General features: G+C 53.0%; 1 protein-coding gene across 1 annotated transcript; it reads right to left on the minus strand.

Annotated features, from left to right (window-relative positions):
- Positions 1–10260: 10260 nt before the first annotated feature.
- Positions 10261–13886, minus strand: TFF2 (trefoil factor 2). Its single transcript, XM_084873725.1, has 4 exons — positions 13524–13886; positions 12776–12925; positions 11308–11454; positions 10261–10453 (listed from the first exon to the last, which is right to left on the minus strand). Exons 1-4 carry the CDS (start codon positions 13594–13596, stop codon positions 10440–10442), a joined length of 384 nt encoding a protein of 127 aa, XP_084729851.1. The 5' UTR covers positions 13597–13886; the 3' UTR covers positions 10261–10439.
- Between the last annotated feature and the right edge of the window lie 7400 nt (positions 13887–21286).

A 21286-nucleotide genomic window follows, 5' to 3' on the forward strand; every position in this document is an offset into this window, starting at 1 on the left:
CCAAGGCATTGGCAGAGTTCATGTCCCAGTCACACACCCCCACCCCCCTCAAGAGGGCTGGGGTGTTATTCAGTTTCTGACTTACCTTTGTCCAGGTGTCAGCAGGGGCGGGTCTAGATATGTAAACCCAGTAATGTTAGGGCCTAGTTAAGAATGCAAATAAGCTCCTTTGACCCTATAAATAAACCTGCTGCGTGGCTTGGGGGCTCGCTGCCTCTCCATCAGAGAGGATGGCGCCCACCTGGCGCCCAGCTTGATGAATCTATTTCTGCCTCTTGGTCTCTATCTTTCTTAATTTCTTAATCCCCAGCTCCTCCACTCAGAACCCTGACTGTTTCCTTTTCCGTGATGGAGATAGACACGGAAAACAGAGAAACAGCCCCCCGCAGATGACTATTACATTTTTTTTCTCTATCTAATGAAAGGCGAAATATCACCATGTAAGATTTTTATTTTTATTTTTAATCCCTAAAACATAAAGTGATTCGGGAGGCAGGGAGGGAGGTGCTGAGGGAGGGTGAGCCTGGCAGAAGTCAACCCGCTGTCTAGGATCAGAGCACTGGGCTCCGGGAGGCTGGTCACTGTCGGAGAGGTGTATCAGGCCAGGGACAGGGCAGAGGGCCACTTAGAAATCCCACCAGCATAGATAGATAGATAGATAGATAGATAGATAGATAGATGAATGTCTCAAGTCATTTCAAGTTGTCTTGTTTAATTCTTAGTTCTTGGGCTTCTGCAGTGCAATCTCAACTTTCTCTCTACATCAGTAGATTTGCTAAATCTGCTGAAGATGAGTACCTGGCTGTGTTCCTTTTTGGGGGTGGGGGGTGGAAGTAGGGTGACCTGGCATCCCAGAGGGGAAGCTCCACGTGAGTGTCCATGTTTCATACTGCTCATCTCTGGATCAGATGCACAGTCCCTGTGTCCTCCATGCTGGGCCGTCTCACCCTGCACCTCAGAGTAGGTCTGAGTAAGCAGACTAGAGATTGCGATTCGGACGCCTGAGAAATGACCCCTCATTTGTTCAGTCACAGGGGTGTGCTTGTGGACCGCTCACCAGCAGAAAAGGTCTTAGATTTGTCACTAAAATGTAGAATAAGAACAGTCAGAATTAAGAGTCTTACGTCCCTTAACATGCAACCTTTTTGAAAGGTTAGAGTCGGCCATGCGTGGGCAGGTTAAATAGCCACCTCAGATGGTAGATAAAGGAAAGTTGAATTTATTTAAGAAAAAGGAGGTGGAGAATGGGGATACCCAAGGGGAGGGCCACACAGCACTGAGCCAAGGGGTATTAGTCAATATACTCAGGAGAGTGAAGCAAGGAAGGGCGTAGAATAAGCAGCAGGAGAGCCCGGGCTGGGCTGCTCGGGCTCCCTGGGAAGCCAGAGAAAAGGGGGCCTTGGGAACAGGCGCAGGGGGTTAGCGGGGATGAGCTGCCACTGCCCACCGTTTCCCTGGTTGCACGTCTCATGGGCCCCTTAGAAGTTAGGGGCCACATGCCTGTGGGGAAAGGAGAGGGGGAAGGAATGGCACAGGCGTGCCCCCCTAGGCGGGGTGTGCATGCTGGGTCCTGTGTCCTGAGAGTATCGCTCTCTTGCAGGTGGGAATCTGAGGGGAGGTTTCAGAGAGGGTCTCGATAAAATATTTGTCAGCCCTCCAGATGTGCTCTTTCAGGGTCGAGGTCTCCACTGATTGGCTGGCACCAGGGCAGGGGGTCCTTAGTCATTGCAGCTGGCCCTGAGGGCAGTCATGGTGTCACTGGTCTGGTTTTTCTGCTTTTCTGGGCCTAGAGCTGACATACAACTGAGGCCTGGATGCTATCTTTCGGGAGGAAAGGTCAAGGGTCTAAACCAAATGACGAGGATATGCTAGGGGAGGACAGGCTACCCTGGGACCAGGTTCTTGTTTTCCTAGGTTTGCCCTTGCTAGGCATCGGGGCTTTCTGCCTGCTGAGTTTCTGCACCTGGCCCATCGGCCTTGCTCTGCTCATATCTGTCTAATGCTTATGCTTGTTTTTCCTGCTACATCTCCAACAGTGATTAGCCCAGCGCTAGAGAGTAGTTTAGGGAGAATTAAAAAGAAATTGAAAGCAAATCCCACCCTTAAGAATGTTTGCCAAAAACAAAAACAGAACATTCTATCCAACCGGCAGAGAACCGATAAGATGACGCAGGTTGAGTCTTAGGTGGGGAGGCAGCTGGTCACTGGCCCGGAGGCATGGGGCTGTCTACACAGGGGCAGGGAGAGCTCTCTGCGGAGGACGGTTCCTGACCTCTGGCCACTCTCCCGGTGGCTGCTGGGAGGATTCTGGCTGGGTTATGCTAAAGGTGCCCTGTGGGTATTTGCTGGGATCGCAGCAAGCAGATCTCTCAGGTGGGCCCTTTGGCACTCACCATCATTTCAGATCCCTTTTTCCTGCCCTAATGGGTTCCCCTTATGAAGACTGTAATCCACCATGGGGTTGAAAACAGAGTGTGAGATTGCAAAGAATGGCAACATATGCAGGCAAGCACCACCCCCCTCTCTACACCCCCTCCTGTCCCACTCAGTTATAAAGGTACCCCATGTGCTCAAGACTCATCAGAGCCCTGTTTTGCATATCAAATAGCAAGAAACTACATTCCAAGGCCCTTGCTCCATTATCCATATGTACATAGCTCTCCCAGGGTATCTTCCTTCTGAATATCTTCAGGGGTTTTACCACAGTGGTGTTTGTTAAGCTCCTGCAGGCGGACGCGTTATTGAACCAGGAACCATCAATCAATATTTACCAAACATCCACTGTGTGCCCAGGCTTCTGCCAGGTGCCGTGGGAGGTTGCCGAGGGAGAAGATGGAGAGGTCCCTGTTGATAAGAAAGCTGTAGACAGGGAGGGAACATCACACCCTCCGAGGCATGCGCCCTGTGGAATCCATGTGGCATTCCTGCTGCTACCGCCACTGCCCTCTAGTGGGCTCACCCATAAAGGACTGAGTAGGTGAAATGCTAACTTCAAAAGCAAGTTCACAAATAAACACGCAGCCCAGGGCGGGAGAGATCTGTGGGCACTGGAGCCTTGGTGTTAATGCCTCACTCTTCCTAGCAGAGGAAATCTTAAAGGAACAGGAGACTCTGAACTGAGCCACGCAGAAGTGATGTGACCGAGTCAAGGAGGAGGCATTGCCTGAACGTGAGAAACGGGGAGATGAAGGAACCCCCTCTCAGGGAGAGAAGTTGCCTCTCTCTGGGGCATCGGGGCAGGGGGAGACTGTCCTAGACTCAGAGCAGCTGTGGTGGAGGAGATCCTGGGCAGTCCCCCCGCCCCCTGGCAGGAGGGTCCCCAGGACCTCGTTTCCAGATGGAAGATGCTCAAGGGCCAAGCACAGTGGTCATGACCCTGGCCCTTCACCTTCATCTTGTAGTGAGGAAGGGTGAGAGAGGATGGCCCTGTAGGGTTAGAGACAGAAGATGGGGTACAAGCTTCTTGTGGGTGTCACGGGTTCCTGAAGGACAACCATGGTGCCCGCGCTGGGTGTGGTGTTCCAGCAGTGATGTACAGGCAGCCGAGTGGGTAAAGCACCATCGTCATGCTGCTAGCAGGTGTGGCTGCCTCTGTAACAGGAGATCCACATGCAAGCACTGATTCATTACGGTTGTGACGATGTTGAGATGCAAACTCTAAGGCATTCCCGGTCCCCCATGACCCCGCTCAGCTCAACTGGGTCCAACGCAATGCCCAGACCCCTACACTGCCCCCACGCTGGGTGGCATGCCCAGAGCAGCTGTCCAGTCCTGGGGCAGACCCTTGGCTTCACCTGCTCTCCGAGGGCTTCCCCTAAGCCGCCTTTGCTTACTGGGCGCCGCTCTCTGCTCAGCTCCCCGGTACCCCGACTGTGGGAGTGGGGAGGACCTTGCCAGGTGATTGGGGGGGGGGGGGTGCGGGCGGCAGGAGGGGTTATGAAAAGGATGAAGGATGCTGACCTGCCTGCAGCTCACAGGAGAGGAGCTCGACAGCGCTGCGCCCTGGGGCAGCAGTTACTTATCTGACAAGTTGCATGGCTCCTGGCCGGTGGGGAGTCGCTATTGAATCGATGGGAACGCATCAGCAGTGGTGGAGGTTCATCGATCCCCGGGAAAGCACACGGGGCAGATGGGCAGGCACCTGCGCCGGCTGTATTGGCGCTTTTGGCTGCGATGAGAATCATCTGGCTCCAAGGTGCACTGCAGAGCAGCCGGGCCATCAGCAGGGGCGTCTGAGAGTCGGAGGCTGATTAACAGCTCCTGGGGTTAATGTCAGGTCTAAGAGGGAGCAGGAGGTAAAGCGGGCAGAGAGGGGGCAGTGGCTGCCAAGGCTGTAGACGTGAACACAAAATAAAAAATAATAATAAATAGAACCCTCAGCCCCTTTTCAGGAACTGCAAAAATAATTCACAGTAATTTTGTATGGTATAAGACAAAGTGAATTTGTTATCAGTGGAAGTGTGTTGTTTTTTTTACCAGAGAACGCTGCTCATCCTGGTAAGCCAAGCCGCTGTGGACCGCCCTCTGAGTGTCTGCTCCTGCTGTGGGAGTGCACTGACTACCAGGGGGCAGCTCCTTCTTTGAGCATCTGCCCCCTGGTGGTCAGTGCACATCATAGTGACTGGTCGACCCGTCGTTCTGGTCATTCTGCCTTTTGGTCTCTGGGCTTTTATATTTTGAGATAGGACAGAGCTAGAACCCACCCAAACGTCCATCAGCTGGTGACATAATGTGAAATACCCCAAATCATGGAACACTAAGCAACAAGGAAAAGCAATGAAGGACCTGAATGAACCTCAAAAGTAGTATGTTGCCTGGCTTGCGTGGCTCACTGGTTTAGTGTCAACCTATGAACTAGGAGGTCACTGTTCGATTCCAGGTCAGGCCACATGCCTTAGTTGTGGGCTCTATCTCCAGTGTGGGGTGTATAGGAGGCAGCTGATCTATGATTCTCTCTTTTCATAGATGTTTCTATCTCTCCCTCCCTCTGCCTCTCTGAAATCAATAAAAATAAATATATTTCTAAAAGCAGTCTGCTGAATGAAAGACTCAAAAGACTACACACGGTGTGATTAAGCTTCTGTGAAATTCCAGCAGAGGCCAAACTACACTGAAAGAAAGCAGGTCATTGGTCTCTTGGAGCTGGAGGTGGGAGGAGGGTCTGCATTACAAAAGAGCATAAGGAAATGCGTGGGTGGGGGGTGAGGATGAAGATGTTCTATCTTTTCACTGTGGTCATGTCTGCATGGCTGTACACATTTTTCAAAACTCACTGGGCTGGTTTACTTAAAATAGGCCATTTTTACTGTCCTGCATTATACCTCCAGGAAGCTAATGCAAAAAAGCACACACACCTCAAGGTATAAACATCACCATGACCTGTGTTCCCATTGTGAAAACAGTGAACTGGTCGATGGAAGGGTGGTTCTGTGACTGAGTTGTGTGGTCCCCCAATTCATGTGTGACTGTCCTTGGAGATGGAGCCTTTATGGACATAATTAAGCTTAAATGAAGCCGTAAGCATAGGACCCTGATCTGACAGGGTTAGAGTCCTTATAAGAAGAGGAAGAGAGACAAGAGCCGGCCCCTCTCTCTCATGTGCATGTGAGTCTTCCCCGTGAGGACACAGAGAGAAGGCGAGGCGGGAAGAGAGCTGTTTCTAACCCCCAGGCGCAACTTTAAACAGAATCTCTGCTTCTCGAGTCCTCATCAATAAAGTCAGGCTGATCTGGCTTTAGAAGCTCCGCAACTTACAATAGTCAGTGAGATCAATTTCTTGAGGTTAAGCTATACAGAGGCATAGATGCCACATCATTGCTGCCTGAAGTGCCCAGTAGGGGGTAGGTGAAGGTTGGAGAATTGTGTTCTTGTGTTGGCCAGCAGGGGGCACTAGAGGAAAGGCAGCGGAGTGAGCATCCTTGGCCCAGGGAGGCTCTTTAAGGTGGAAAACACCTTAGATTCATTAGCCATGAGTCCGAATGGGACGAATAGAAGGGTCCTTCCTTCCCTTAAGTCACGTGTTCGATGGTGTGAAATTAAGATTGAACATCTACGTTCAATCACAGGAAAATAAATATGGAAGCTGTCACTCAGGGGCCCTTGTGGGAACCTGGTCACCCAGCCCTGGAGCCGGGGCATCAGCACATCTGTGTCTGAGCTGCCAGAGAGGGCTGGCTGCACTGGAGCTGGGATCAGACTCTTTCGGGGTCCATGGAATGGAGGCGAATCCTCTATTCCCAACCCCCAAGGTGGCAGGGAAGCTGAGGAAACTCCAGGGGTGTGCTGGGACCTCCCACCACAACCCACAGATACTGACCAGCCTTCGGGGAGAAGCAGAGGCCGTGAGCAGGGCAGGGAACACCGCCAGCCAGGTAGACCCCCGGCTTTCCCGATGAGGTGGCAGCCTCGGTAGGTAGTCCAGCCTGTGATGGGGCCGCTGCCCACCGGGACCATAGTGTTAGCCAGGGCCACAGAAGAACCCCAGGGAGAGGGCTTGGCAGGGATGGGCCTCTTACATGAGGACGTGGGCTCCTGGAGGGGCTGATGGGCACTGAGTAATGGGACCGCATTGTCATCCTGATTAATGGAGCTGGGCCTACGGGGAAGTGTGTGTGTTAATGATAATAATGACTAGCATCATGTTCTCATTAAGCACTCGCTGTGTGCCCGACATGTTCTAAGCTCATCTAATGAATTAACTCTTGAATCCTGTCAAAAGCCTGTAGGAAAAGGGGCTATTAACGCCTTCGCTTGCACATAAGACAGTAAGATGAGGCGCAGAGCATCTTGTAAGGTTTGAGGCACAGGAAACTGACCACCAAGACATATTAAAGTAAAGTTTATTCCCCAGTAATGAGCGGGACTCATCACGGAGGTAGAGAAATCAGAATTGAAGGAGTGGGGAGGGGAGAAAGGACCCAGCTGGGCTGCCCCCACAGATGGACATGGAGAGAAGCAGCACGGGGCGGGTCTGAGGAGTCTTTTTGAGAGGAGGAACTGGAAAGGGCTGGACCCAGGGCAGAACAGGAAGGGGTGGGCTCCAGGGCACTTCGGCACGCACTGATTGGTAGTTCAATGTCTTGGGGATGTCTCTGTGACAGATGCCAGTAATGTCATAACTCTGCCCACCACTTGGCGGGCGGGAGGATCTCACACATCTAAGTAACTTGTCCAAGGTCACACAGCGAGGAAGAGACGTAGGTACAGAAACTGTGGCCAGCATAAGTGCAGTGCTCTCTTTAGGAGACCCGATACAGATAGTCTTATTGCAGCGCCCGGACGCCATGGGGCTCCGTGGACGTGCCTATGAGGCTGTGGCCTTTCCTCCTCCCCCTTTAGGCAAAGGGGTGTCTCCCTGAACCCTGAAACAACAGCCAGGAGAATAAATATCTGCTACCAGCAATGAGCACACAGGTGCTCCTCACTACTCATGGACTCCCTGCTCGCAATCTGCCTGCTCGCTAAGATGTATTTGCAACTCCAAAGTCAGTACTCCCGGTGGGTGTGAGGTGAAGGCTGATGCAGGAATGTGCAGAGTGTAAAAACTCAAGGTCCACCCTAACTGGTTTGGCTCAGTGGATAGAGCATTGACCTACAGACTTAAGGGTCCCAGGTTGAATTCCCGTCAAGGGCTTGTACCTTGGTTGCGGGCACATCCCCAGTAGGGGGTGTGCAGGAGGCAGCTGATCGATGTTTCTCTCTCATTGATGTTTCTAGCTCTTTATCCCTCTTCCTTCCTCTCTAAAAAAAAAAATCAATAAAATATATTTAATAAAAAAAATAAAAAACTTGAGGTCCAACAGGGTACTCCCATGAGGTCCAACAAGGCCCTTCTGCCTTCCCGTTTCCACACTGGCTGTAAGCGCGCGTCTTTTCACGGCCAGTGTAGATCTCCCTGCTGGCATTTTTGTGCTTTCCGGTGGTGATTGTGCACGTGAGTGGTCCCCAAGCACGGTGGGCAAGGGCTGGCTAGCGTCCTAGGGACAAGGCTGTGGTGTTTCTCAGAGAGAAAGCAGGTTCTGGGCCAGCTTCCTCGGCAGTGAGCTGAGTTGCAGGTGGCTGTGAGCCCAGTGCTAGTGAGCCAACAATACACAGTAAGCTACTGCAAACAGAAGCACACCTCAGGCAGCGCCACGCATTGGTCAGTGGGTGGAACTGGTCAGGACGCTCCTGGGAACCTGGCCCGTGTTTCCCCGATCCCCGTGGTTCAATATTTGCCAGTTCAGTGCCGGTGACTTTCTAGGACATAACCACCTTGAAAGCGAGAGCCAGTTACATATATTCAAGGTACAGTGCGTGTGCCTTGTGTGTGCAGTCCGTGTGCAGTGCGTGTAATGAGCAAATGCCCAGCCCACCGGACCCACCCACACCAGGACGCAGTCACACTGCCCTGACGCCGTGTGGAAAGGGCTTTGCTACTTGGACAGAGGGCGGCCCTGCTTGGTGTCGGGACAGGAGGAGCCGCAGGGCCCTCTGCCCAGGCTCTCCGGGAAGGTGCTGCTCGGAGTGGGGCCACGGGGCACCGGGCAGCTCACATTACTTTTCTTCCACGGCCACTGGCGAGGTGTCAGCATTACCCAGGCTTCACAAACAGAGCTTCTGGGAACCTGGACGCTAAGAGAGGCGCATCACACACCTGGGACACCACCCACACGTGCCCTGTGGTGTCCCCTCCGCCAGTGCAGGCTGGTCCCCTCTCCTGTGACTGCTTCTCAGACCACCTTCAGCACCTGAGCAGGACAGCAAGGGCCTGCGTGAACCTCAGAAGCCAGGAGACCAGGGAGTGTGTGACTGTGGGGGGGCAGGGGGTGCTTCCCCTTCCCCTGCTCCCAACGGCATGGTCATGGTCACAGGCGGACCCTCTGCACCCAGCCTCACCCTCCTCACCATCAGCGGCATGACTGCCAGAGCCCAGCGGAGACCGGGTGCCTCTGAGGGGAGGGGGATGGAGGGAGAGGAGCAGAGATGGCGGAGGAGAAAATAACTCCTCACAGGAGGGAAGGAGGGGGAGGGATGAGACAGAGGGAGCAGAGAGAAGGACGAAGAAAAGTTCGTTTTTCTGATGAGAGGGTTCGTAGGTCCCCAACCATTGCTCCAGGGCCAACGAGGACCCTCTGGTGGCCACGTGAAGGAGGAGGAGGAGGAGGAGGGGACAGCGCAATACAGGCCACGTTGGATGCCGTGCAGTGAGCTGCCATCAGGGGCTTTGGAGCTGACAGGAGCTACCGTATTGAATCAGGAAAACGTCCCAAGGACCCCCAAGCTCCTAGCAAACACCCCTGAAATCGCTTAAGACTCCGCAGGCAATCGTCAGAGGGCGCTGTAGGAACTGGCTCAGAAATGAGGGTGTTTATGCGCCAAAGAGGATCCTCAGGGAGGACGTGGGAGGAGGTGGGGTCCAAGAGGAGGATTTTGAGAAAACCTTCAGGGTGGGGCCCGGAGATTCCCGCCCGTGGTCCACGCTCTGCCTGAGAACAAGAGGTCCCTGGGCCAGAACGCGCCCACACCGGCCGGAAGCCAGGAGCTCCCGCCAAACCCAGAGGCAGGGCAGCCGCGCGGGTTTCGGGAGTCGGGCCTCCAGACTCTCAGGGCCTCCGCACGTGTGACCGGCACCCTGCGGGCGAAGGTGAGAAGACCAGCACCCAGTGATCAACAAGCTCACCATTGCCCGCGCCTGTCTCATTGGCCATTTGTCCCGAGTGTTTCTGAGACCCCCAGCTCCAGCCACAGGCACCCACTTATTCAGCCCCCAAGGGTGCTGTGAGCGAGAGGAAGCTATGACCGGCTTGAGGCCACAGGTGGCCTCCTTCTGAAAAGCGGCGTCCCCAGAGGGGCTGGGGGCCCTGGCCCTCAGTTCAAGGGCAGCTGGTCCAAGATGCCTTGTGTCACAGGGAAGTGACTTGCAGTTGCGTTCTGAAATCATATGTTACTGCAAGACTCTTAAGGGCTAGAGTCACGTGAGTTTACACACGTGTGTATACACGCGACCCACGGGTTCAGGAGTTAGAAGTGAGGCGGATTCAGAAACTCACTCACACGGGGTACTGGATTGCTGCAAGAGTCGCCAGACACATGGGATGAATTTTTGCTCATATGGGAAATGAAAGAGCATTAAAGCCACACACACACACACACACACGCACACACACACACACACATACACAAATACACACACACACATGCAGACACACACCCACGCACGTGCGCACACACACACACCTGTCTCCGCCTCTGTGTCAATGAAGCCACAATAAAATGGAACCAATGGTAAGGGTTTCCTTTATTTGAAGACACTGAATGTGAAACCGCTGAGCCATATACAAAGGGACAAAGAAAACCCAGGCGCTCGGAAAACACGGATCAGGAGCCGGGTGAGCTGGCGAGTCCCCTCACTGTTCAGACCATGCAGGAGCCGGCGGGTCCCCTGAAGCCACTGCCTCTTAGTAATGACAGTCTGGAAATGTACAAAGCGAGACGCTGGTGAGAGGTCAGAGCCCGGAGCCTGAGCTAAGGGTGCTGTGGGTCCCGTGGCACCAGGCCCCGCGCCCAGCTGTGCCCGTGGAGGAAGCTCCCCTGCTGGGACAAACGCCCGGGGCTGGGGTGGCCTCGGGGGGCCAGTCTCCCCAAACAGCTGGCCATCTTCCAGGGGGACCCTTAGATCGCCCTTGGAAATTTCTGGAAGGGGAGGCTGTGCTCTTCAAGGACCAGGGCCCTCCTCCCAGGCATTTTGGGGAGAAATGCCTGCTTTTCTTTTATCTTGCCAAGCTCAGTGTCGGAGACGCATTGCGATGGAGGAGGGGGAGGGGGCTGGGCCCTCTGGGACTGGCACCGAAGCAGACGCTGGGGCAGAACCTGGCATGCATGGCCACGTGAGAGGGCAGGAGGTCCACAGAGAGGAGGCCACGTCTGCTCTGTTCTGGGCCCCGTCCCTGGTACCCAGCACAGCGAGGGCATTTAGTAGCACCCAAACATGGGGACTGGACTGTGAGGCCACCCGTGTGGGCCACGGTCCAGGGGCACTGCTGAAAACACTGCTTTTAAACAGCCATAAAGACCCAGGGTGCTGTGTGGCTCTAAGCATGGCTCTAAAGGACGCCGCCATGGCTGAGAATGTCCTGGACTTGCCTCACGGGAAAGGCACGCTCACCCATCAGCCCACGTGTCCCCTGAAATGGCCCCTCTGGGCCGGGAGCTGGGGCCTCGGCGGCATTCCGGCAGGACGTCCCGGTAAGAGCACCCCCTCCCCGGCGCCCACCTTCCGAGAAGGCCCCGGGCCCGGCACCGGACGGCTGCCCGCGGCGAGGTTACCTTGCACGGGCCGGGGGAAGAAGCACCAGGGCACCTCGGGGATGGCGTCGGAGAAGCAGCACTTGCGGGATGCGCAGTCCTCGGGGCTGATGCCCGGGTAGCCGCAGTTCACGCGGGACGACACTTCCATCACACACTCCTCATTTTCTGCCACCGGGTGGGAGAGAAACAACACAGAGACGCAGTTAGGCCGCTCTGTGGACTAGAGCAGTGGTCAGCAAACTCATCAGTCATCAGAGCCAAATATCAGCAGCACAACGATTGACATTTCTTTGGAGAGCCAATTTTTTTAAACTTAAACTATCTAGGTAGGTACATTATTATTCACTTCATTAGGGTCCTCCTAAGCTGGCCTTTGCTAAAAACCCAAGGGGCCGAAGAGCCGCATGTGGCTCACGAGCCGCAGTTTGCCGACCACTGGATTAGACAATTCCCACCCTTTCCCTTTGGGGACACCTCTGATTTACAGCCGAGATGTGTCAGGAGGACCTTCTGAGGCTGGGCCACCCGAGGCCTGCACACAGGTTAGTGCCAGCGGCTGGCCACCCCTACAATCAAATGTCACACGTCAGAAGCCCAAAAGTACTGGGGCCTCAAGAAAGTTATTTCTCCTCTCTGGACTCCTCTCTGGCTGCCCCATTTTACAGAGGGGAACACCAAGTCCAGAGAGGAGAAGTAGCTTTCAGGCTCTAAAGCATTTGGCACAAAGTATTGAAACCTAACAGCATGTCTCCTCGAGGGAGGCTCCCGGCCAGCAGCCAGCCTCAGGGCCTGGGAGCCTCGCACTCAGTCCCCGTCCCTCCCCCCCTCTGGGAGTGTGGGCAAGAGGCCGGGTGTGCGTTTCGGACACGCCAGCTTGCCATGCACCCACTTTCCTGTGTGGGCGCCTCGGGATGGGCGACCTGCTCTCTGGAGCATCTGGCGCAAAGCCACTCTCAGGAGTGGACCTAACTTCCTAGCGCTGAGTCTGCGAGCAGCCACGTGAGTGAGGTGCCATGAAGGGCCTCCTTCCCCCGGCAGCACCTCCGGGTATGCTATTACTGCAGGAGAGGCCCCAGTGATGTTGTTTTCTTTTTTAAAAAAGAAACAACAACGTATTTTATTGATTTTTTACAGAGAGGAAGGGAGAAGCATAGAGAGTTAGAAACACCGATGAGAGAGAAGCATCCATCAGCTGCCTCCTGCACACCCCCTACTGGGGATGTGTCCGCAACCAAGGCACATGCCCTTGACCGGAATGGAACCTGGGACCCTTCAGTCTGCAGGCTGTTCTCTTCAAGTGCAGAGAACCAGGTTCTGTACACACACGGGCTCCCACAGGTGTCTGCCAAAGGGGCAAAGGGCTGGCACGTGGGCTCCGGGTGTGGACACAGGTGAAGGGGGATTTTCTCTTCCCGTTGGCGGCCCTGGGCACCGGGCCCCGGCACCATCGGGGGCCTGGGCTGTGGGCCCACTGCCCTGCGGTTACCTTGCATGGGGAGCGGCGTGAAGCACCAGGGCACCCCCGGGATGGAGTCGTCGAAGCAGCAGCCGGCGGAGAAGCACTGCTCGCTGGTGATGCCCGGGAAGCCGCAGTTCTTCCTGCTGTCGGGGTTCATCCGGGAGCACTGGCAGGGGGCTGTGGGGAGACGGGTCAGCACCCCTGCACGCTGCGCCGCTCCGGGCACACTCGTGTCCAGCAGGGACGTGCAAAGCCTTGTCCCACCCACACGTGACAGGGCTTTGCTGCAATTGTGTCATTTGTAAAAAAATATATTTTAAAAAATAAAATAACCTTCTGGAAAGAGGTGGACAGATGGACCCACGTGGAGACCGAGATGAAAGGGGATCAAAGCCGGACTCCAAGGAGCCCCTGAGGGGGCCTCCTGCCCGGCCCCTCTCCTCAAGAAGGCCCCCCAGCACCAGGGGTCACCCCGACCTTGTCTCACAGACCTCAGGTATCCTCCCTGAATCGCAGGAAAGCAAGTGTGAACGTGCACGGAGCTGGGCGTGCGGCCCACACCACAAACCTCGGGTGCCTTCCCGGCTGCTTCCTCCCTGCAGCTCCGAGCCCTCCTCCCCTCCCCCTGAGAGAAGCCAGTGGAACGGAGACCCTGGGGACCTCCCGTGCCCACTGGGCTTGGGCTCTAGCAGGTGCTCTGGGCTCGCTGGCCCAGAGGCCCTGCTGCCCAGATGTGGACACTGAGCCACGAGGGTCACTTGGGGCATTTACTTACATGGTTTCCCGGCCCCCGCCATGGCACACAGGCCCAGGACGAGGACCGCTGCCAGGAGCCGGGCGCCTGCCATGTCCGCGCTCGCTCAGCTGCACCGGGGCCGCTGCAGAATGCCGGGGCCGCTGCCAGCGGGCGTTTTATCTTCGCCTCTCTGTTTGCTCAGCAAGCGGAAGTAACCTTTCCCTCTCACCTCTGGCCGCGGCCCCCTTCGGATCCTTTGTTAGGAAATGGGGCTGAGATAGTCGGCCGCGAGACAGAGGGCCACGCAGGCGAGGCTTCCGGGCCAGGTGCCATGCTCTGGGCACCAGGGCGGACTCCCCTGCCCAGCCGGGAGCTGGGCCGTTCCAGGATGCCAACGTGGAAGACTGGCCACATGCATGTCTGGAGCTGGGCGCCACAGGGTCACACCCAGGAAGGGGTAAGCCATGCATTTCTCCAGATAAAGTAGGTGCCTACCACAGGAATTAAATAGATATGGCCCAAGGCTATTTGGGGAAATCACCAGGCCAGCTGCCAGCTATCAGCAGAGAGAAGACCCCCCTCCTTCAGGAATGGGGGGCCCTCCGAGGAGGGCAGGAGACCCCTCCTCCATGGTGCACCAACAGGGCTTCCCTGGCCAGCACTTCCTCACTCCATCTTGGGGAGGGGGCTGCTCTCCTCAGAGATGAGTCTGATTAGGTGAAAGGAGAAGCCCGGATGGATGCAAAAATAAGTTCATCTCAGCAACCCTCCGAAATCCCTCATGATCTGGACTTACATACCCCCAGCCTCTCCTGTTGCTGGGTCTCCCTCACAGTTTATGCCTTTCACACTTCTCTCCACACACCTTGGCCTTTGAGCCTTTGCTGGTGTGTCCTCATTTCTCTCAGTGCCCTCCCTCCACTCTTCGCCTTCCTAACTCCCTCCTGCACTTGAGCTCTCAATTCAGGAGTCACTTCTTCCAGAAAGATTCCCCTTACTTCCCTCAGAGAGATGGCAGGTCCCTCACCCCTCTCCCAAACATCTTCTGTTCACCTGATTCAAAACATCAGCTGCACCTACATTTTAGAACGTAGATTTTTACTTTTCTCTTGTTAACTGTACCAACGATAACAGCTAACACTTACTGTGGGCTAGCTTTGTGTCAAATGATCACCTGAGGATTTCATAGGCTAGATCATATCCTTCCAGCTAGATCATATCCTAGGAAGGGCTAAAGCTATTGCCCATTTTATGGTCTACACGGGAAGATATCTCCTATTCACTGTGTATCTTAGCACTGGACCGTGTCTGCACATCAGGGCTTCCTTCATGAGGGGAGTGGAGTGAAGAAGTAAAGAGACAGCAACTCAGGAGCTGAGGAATGGGAACTTCCCACCTAGAGTTGACTACTACCCAAATTACCTTTAAATCTCATAAAATAGTATCTAGACATAGATAGAGACACACAACTAAGGCAAGCCTCCTCACGCCTCTGGATTACAGTGCCATTTGTAAAGGGAGGTGGGCTTACTCAGTGCTCTCTAATGTCTCATGTGCCTCCTACAGCCCAAGAGAAATCATATCTCATTTTACACTATCATCAGGGAAAAACTATTTTTATTACCATTTACATGTCTAGCGCCCCTAAATGTTGAGTGTGTGTGTTGGGGGGAGGGGAGGGAGAGAATTGGTGCGGAGAGGGGGGGTGAACAGCATATAATTCAATTTCCTCCCCAGCTTTCCAGGTTTCTGGAGTTTGGTTGTGCTGCCCATGGAGCCCATGATTAAATTTATCTACTTAATGAAGGAGTCGGCCAAAGTTAGGGGAGGACATACACAGATGAACTACTGCTGGTGAGAATTTTGGTACAGAGTTGGGGAGGGAATGAAGTTCAAGATTTCTTGATGAATTATATTTGGGAATATAATTGGGTGGCTATTCCCACTCTAGCACATTTTCCAACGTGTTGTGCAATGTGATTTGTCCTTGTACTTCTTTGAAAGACTTTATTTAAGACATACAATACTTTTAGATGTCTCTTTGATATCTGAGTGGGTGCTTTGTTTTGCTTTATTTGACACCATACTAACACAAGCCACAATCTGATTGATCTTAAAACATCAAAATATTTAAATCACTTAAGTTACCATATCAAGGTAAACTGATATATTATAGTAGGAGTTGGTAAACTATGGTGCATGGACTCATTCCCTGTTTTGTTTTGTTTTTAATAAAACTTTATTGAAACATAGCCATGCCTATTTATTTACAAATTTGTTTAAGGCTACTTCCAAGCTGTGATGGCAGAGTTGATTATTTGTGAAAGAGACTGTTTGGCCCACAAATCCTAAAATATTTACCATCTGGTCCTTTAAGAAAAACAAAATCTGCCCTAGCCGGTTTTGCTCAGTGGATAGAGTGCCAGCCTGCAGACTGAGGGGTCCTAGGTTTGATTATGCCCAAGGACATGTGCCTGGGTTTCAGGCTTGATCTCCAGTGGGAGGCTTACAATGATTCTCTCATCATTGATGTTTCTATCTCCCTCTCCCTTCCTCTTTGAAATCAATCCTATATAATAAAAGTCTAATATGACAAGTGTCTGGTCGACCAGTTGGCCATTCAACCAATTAAAGAATAATATGCTAATGAGATGCTAAGACTGCTCGACTGCTCGCTATGATGTACATTGACCACCAGGGGACAGATGCTCCTACTGGTAGATTACTTGCTGCTGGGGTCTGGCTGATTGAGACTGAGCAAGACAGGCCAGACACAACCTGGAGCCCTGCCGTGGTCCCTCCCTGGCTAGTCAAATTCCCGTGTCCCTCCCCAGCCCTAATTGTGCAGCAGTGGGGTTCCTCGGTCTGGCCTGTGCCCTCTCACAATCCAGGACCCCTTGGGGGATGTCTGAGAGCCAGTTTCAGCTCGATCCTGAAGGCTAGGTCAAGGGACTCCACTGGTGCATGAATTCATGCACTGGGCCTCAATAAACAAACAAACAAACAAATAAATAAATAAATAAATCTGCCTTTTCCTGTATTATCATCTTTAAAACTCTCTAAAAATAAACTTTTAAAAGTTTAAAAATTGTTGAGAGACAATTATCCATGTGCCTCTCACATCTGTGCCTCTCACATCTGTGCATGTCTCTTTAACTGTCCTAATGGTCTGGGACCTGAAATTAAGACTCAGTGCTCAGTGGAACTGAGAGGGCCTCAGGTGGCCTGACCACATGTTCTCCCCACCTGTCCCCCCAGATAAGGTCCCTGGCCAAGCCAACCTCCTTATCAGGGGACGTGGCACAGTTCCCGCTTGGCCTGTATAGGGGCTCTCACTTCCCTGCCAGCCCACAGAATTACTCAAACAAGCCAATCTCATGCTCTGCAGGAACCATGGACACCCTGCCTTCCTGATGCAGCAAAGCCTCCTCCTGCAGCCCCCCACTGTTTGCTCTGTTCCTGAGTGCACCCCCAGGTGGCCCTGCATGGCATGAGCGTATGTGATGCAAACTGGAGCTGATCTCAGCTGTCCCCTGGATGGGAATATCCAGCCACCACCAAGTAGATGAGTAGGAGGCTGTCAAAATAGTCCTTCATGCCAGACTATCTCTCCAAGGATGTTTGTGGAGCAAACAGTCTGGGAAGGCAGGTATGGCACTTCCATCGGGAGCGGAGGGCAGACAAGCTTACTGCCCCTAAAAAGATTTGAGTTCCTTAAGAAGTCAGGGTTCCTGTCCTGTAATGCAACCCACCGTGTGTTCCAGCATTTGTCTGAGCCCAATCTGTGTCACCCCAGGAGGATGTGGGGGCACAAACATGATGCCCTCATGCTGCTTGCTGCACCGTGAGCAATATAGTCCTTTATCTCTGAACCAGCGCTCTCCTTCTGCCAGCATCCATAAAACTATCAGCTTGCAAGTAGGGTAAACTCTGCGCTCTTTCGAGTTCTTGACATTGATGACCTGGAACAGATTAAGTAAATAAATAAAACACCTTCAATGTTTGCCTTTAGCATAGAGGTTTCCTACTTATTATGTCGACTCAACTTCATCGCACCTCATATGTTCGTAGATATATGCAGACCCACCTAATTTAATCTGTCTGCTACCCACAGAATGTCCAACTCAGGATAACATTAAGACCTGAGGAGAACTATTAAGAACACACAATCCTACATAGAGATGATGTATTGCCCCCGCGGGAAGTGTTAACCTGCCCGGGCTCTCACTTTGTACACCTGAAACCTATAAAATTTTATTAATCAATGCCATCCTAATAATTTCAATTTTTTAAAAATAGAAATACCTCTGCATACTGTAATACTATACATACATCTTTTTGTTACTAACTGTAATCGTCTGTCTGCACGGACCTTGAAGTGGATGACTTTTTTTCTAATAGCCATTGATATTTGGATCAAATACCTAACTAATGTCCACTGTTGTTTCCTATCATGCTCACATTTATTGAATATTTTCACAACCTGCCCCTCCCACTCTCACAAAGAAAGGCGAGGGAGTTTTCTTAAGTTCACAATATCCTTCTACAAATACGCTCTTAAGCCACAACTTGGCTTGGAGAATTGGTTCCTGGCCTGGTCTTTAGTTCAACATCGTCAGAACAGAACCCTATTGTGTGGGAATTTATCAGGGAGCATTGGTAACCTCCACTGCACTGCCAGCCCCAGAACAAACAAGCTCATGGACCAAACCAAGACGCTCAAGCCACGGCGTGTGTGAAACCAATCAACAACCCCAAGTGAGAGCCGGGCAGGTTAACACTCCCCGTGTGTGGAAGCCCCTTTCACGTCCCTCGTGATTCAGGGTTCTGGTTCAGGGTTCGGGTGCTGGAGAAGGCCATCCACAAATGAAAAAGAGACTATGAAAAGATTTAATTTGGGAAATGGGGGCCAGGTGGTAGTCCAACTCTAGTGGGAGAACTACTACCTGCTCTGTCTTTTCCATCCTTTATCCTAGGGGTGTTGAACTCAATCAGAGAAGGGGCCAAAATCTAAAATCCAGCCTAAATCGCGGGCCGAATGGTTTACTGAACAGTCATAAACTGACAATGTCATAAACTGACAGCGGAGTGCAGTGATGACAGCGCGGTGCGGGCCACATTGCAAGGCCTGGCGGGCTGGATTTGGCCCGCGGGCCTTGTGTTTGACACATGTGCTTTATCCCCTGGGCAGGAAACTCCAATAAAAGCTAATCAGTGAATTTAGGACTAACAGGTGGAGGTTGCTTCAACTACCAACATCTAATAATTAGCTCTGACCCTTAGTTAGAGTCAGTGTTTCCCAAACTTCTCTCATGATGAGAATCACCTGGTGGAGTTGTTAAACTACAGATTCCTGAATCCCAACTAAGAAATGCTAAACTAGAATTTCTGGGAACATATAGGTAAAATTGTATACTTAACTTAATGCTCTGTCTTAGAGCACTAGTTAAGTACACAATTTTACCTATATGTTCCCAGAAATTCTAGTTTAGCTTAGTGCTCTTAGAGCACTAGTTAAGTACACAATTTTACCTATAGGTTCCCAAAAATTCTAGTTTAGCATTTCCTAGTTGGGATTCAGGAATCTGTAGTTTAACAACTCCACCAGGTGATTCTCATCATGAGAGAAGTTTGGGAAACACTGCCTTAGAGCAATTAAGGTTGACCAGCCCTCCGAATTCCCTGTCCACAGCTCTCTGTTACTAAAACAATGATTGGCTTCTGACACTGCGGGTGCAAGTGGGTGGGATGACCGCTCACCTGGATCCTGGGTCACCAACGAGGGAGTGAGGGCCAGGAAGGGGTGAGGTATTCTGTCCTGTCCCGCTCTCGGCCTTTCCAGCAATGCCTGGTAACCAGGACCAAAACCGGGTTTTGAGAAAGGGGCTGGGCCACAGTCGGTGCCCAGGGCCACCACAGGCTGGGGCTTTAGTGAGGCATCTCAGCAGGCACTGCAGGCCCCGCTGGAGCCCACGGTGACCCACAGAGCAGCTCCGCTGATAGTCTGTTTCTGGGCTGACACCTGGGGCCCAATGGGGCCCTGATGAGAGTCACATGGTGGCTGGCCACGGAAGACACGTTAGAGCTGGTAGCCTGAACGGGCACGGCTACTTCTGATGCGCGGCCTCCCCGTCCTCTCCCATCATGGTAACACGTATCATGGTTCTCCATCCATGGTTCTGCGTATCACGTCCTTCTCATCAGGTAGCACATCCTGCAGGTCACTGTCACCTGCACCCAGAGCGAGTGCCCGCTCTCTGTACCCGACACCCCTACGCCGTGTGTTCAGAGATGGAAGTAATACGGGGCTTTCCCTCCCCTGGCCGAAGTCCAGCAGTTTTAGGTGCAAGAGAGCATAGGCCCACCCTGGCCGGTTTGGCTCAATGGATAGAGCGTACGCCTGCGGACTGAAGGGTCCCAGGTTCGATTCCAGTCAAGGGCTTGTACATTGGTTGCAGGCACATCCCCAGTAGGGGGTGTGCAGGAGGCAGCTGATTGATGTTTTTCTCTCATCGATGTTTCTAACTCTCTATCCCTCTCTGTAAAAATCAATAAAATATATTTTAAAGAGAGAGAGAGAGAGAGAGAGAGAGAGAGAGAGAGAGAGAGGGAGAGAGAGAGAGAGAGAGAGAGAATGGGCCCCAGCTGACCTTCCACACGGGTGTCCTCAGCCTAGTTTCCAAAGGTTTGGGAGAAGAGGAGCTTGAGTTCTTTAGGGACTGTGTGTGCATGTGTGTACATGTACATGTGCATGCACATGTGCACACGCGTGTATGTGATGTGTTCCCCAAACCATTAACTGATCCTGAGCCTTGTCAGCAGCACTGTTCTTGCTAAGGCTCGTTGTCACCGCTGGCCTTTTCCCACCAACCTCCGTGTGCTTCAAGGACCCTGCAGTGTCCCAGCGAGGCCGCCGTTGCTTCCTTCAGACACCAATCTGCCCCCCCACGCCCCCCACCTCCTTTGCCCGTGTGCTCATGGCTGTAGAGAGACATGGGTAGGAATGTGATGTGATATCCCCCTCCAGGTCCCCCTACCCTGAGATGGGGCATCCCCTACCATGGGGCATTGAAGCGGGGATGCACCGTGGGTGAGGGGCTGCTGTGCGTGGGGCTGGCCGGGGCAGGTTCTGTGCCTGTATTCCTGGACGTGAGGAGGAAATGTCTCGTTCTTCTGGGGCCTTTCTGGGTTTTCTCCCCAACCTCCTCCTCTCTTATCTCACCCCACCTGGCTCTGGCCATGAAAAGGAAGTGGCACGTCACCCAGGGCCTCTGTCCCCTCGGGTCCACCTACCCCACCTGACACCACACCCAGCATTCAGCAGCTCCACTGACCCCAACACGTGAGTGAGTGCGGTAGGTCCACGGACATGTGTGGGCGGCCGAGGAGGATGACACGGGGCATGCTCCTAGCACCCTCTGAGCATCTTGTTCCAGACCCCGTGGGGCACGGCCACCGCCTCGCTCTCTGTTGGCTCTCCATCCAGGCCTCTCCCCCTCCCGTCAGCTGCATTCCTCTGTGGGAATTCTTCAGGGTTTTTGTGAGTTTTCAGAAGGACAGTGTGGCAGAGAGCAAGCACCAGCTCTGAGTCCTGTGCAGGGTGCTGGGCCATGACGGGACAGAAGCATGTCTGTGTGCTGAGCGGGGTTGGGGGCTGGGGGAAGTGAAGACATTTATGGGTGGTTTTTGCTACGCGACAGTGTGCCACCCACAATGAATTCTGGGGGAACATTGATAGAATTTGGTGCCTATTTTCATGACTTGACAAGGGTGTGGCTGGGAGGTGCTTCTGGAAGACTTCG

This window comes from Pipistrellus hanaki (assembly GCF_964339955.1).
Source record: "Pipistrellus hanaki genome assembly, chromosome: 2".
NCBI classification, from domain to species: domain Eukaryota; kingdom Metazoa; phylum Chordata; class Mammalia; order Chiroptera; family Vespertilionidae; genus Pipistrellus; species Pipistrellus hanaki.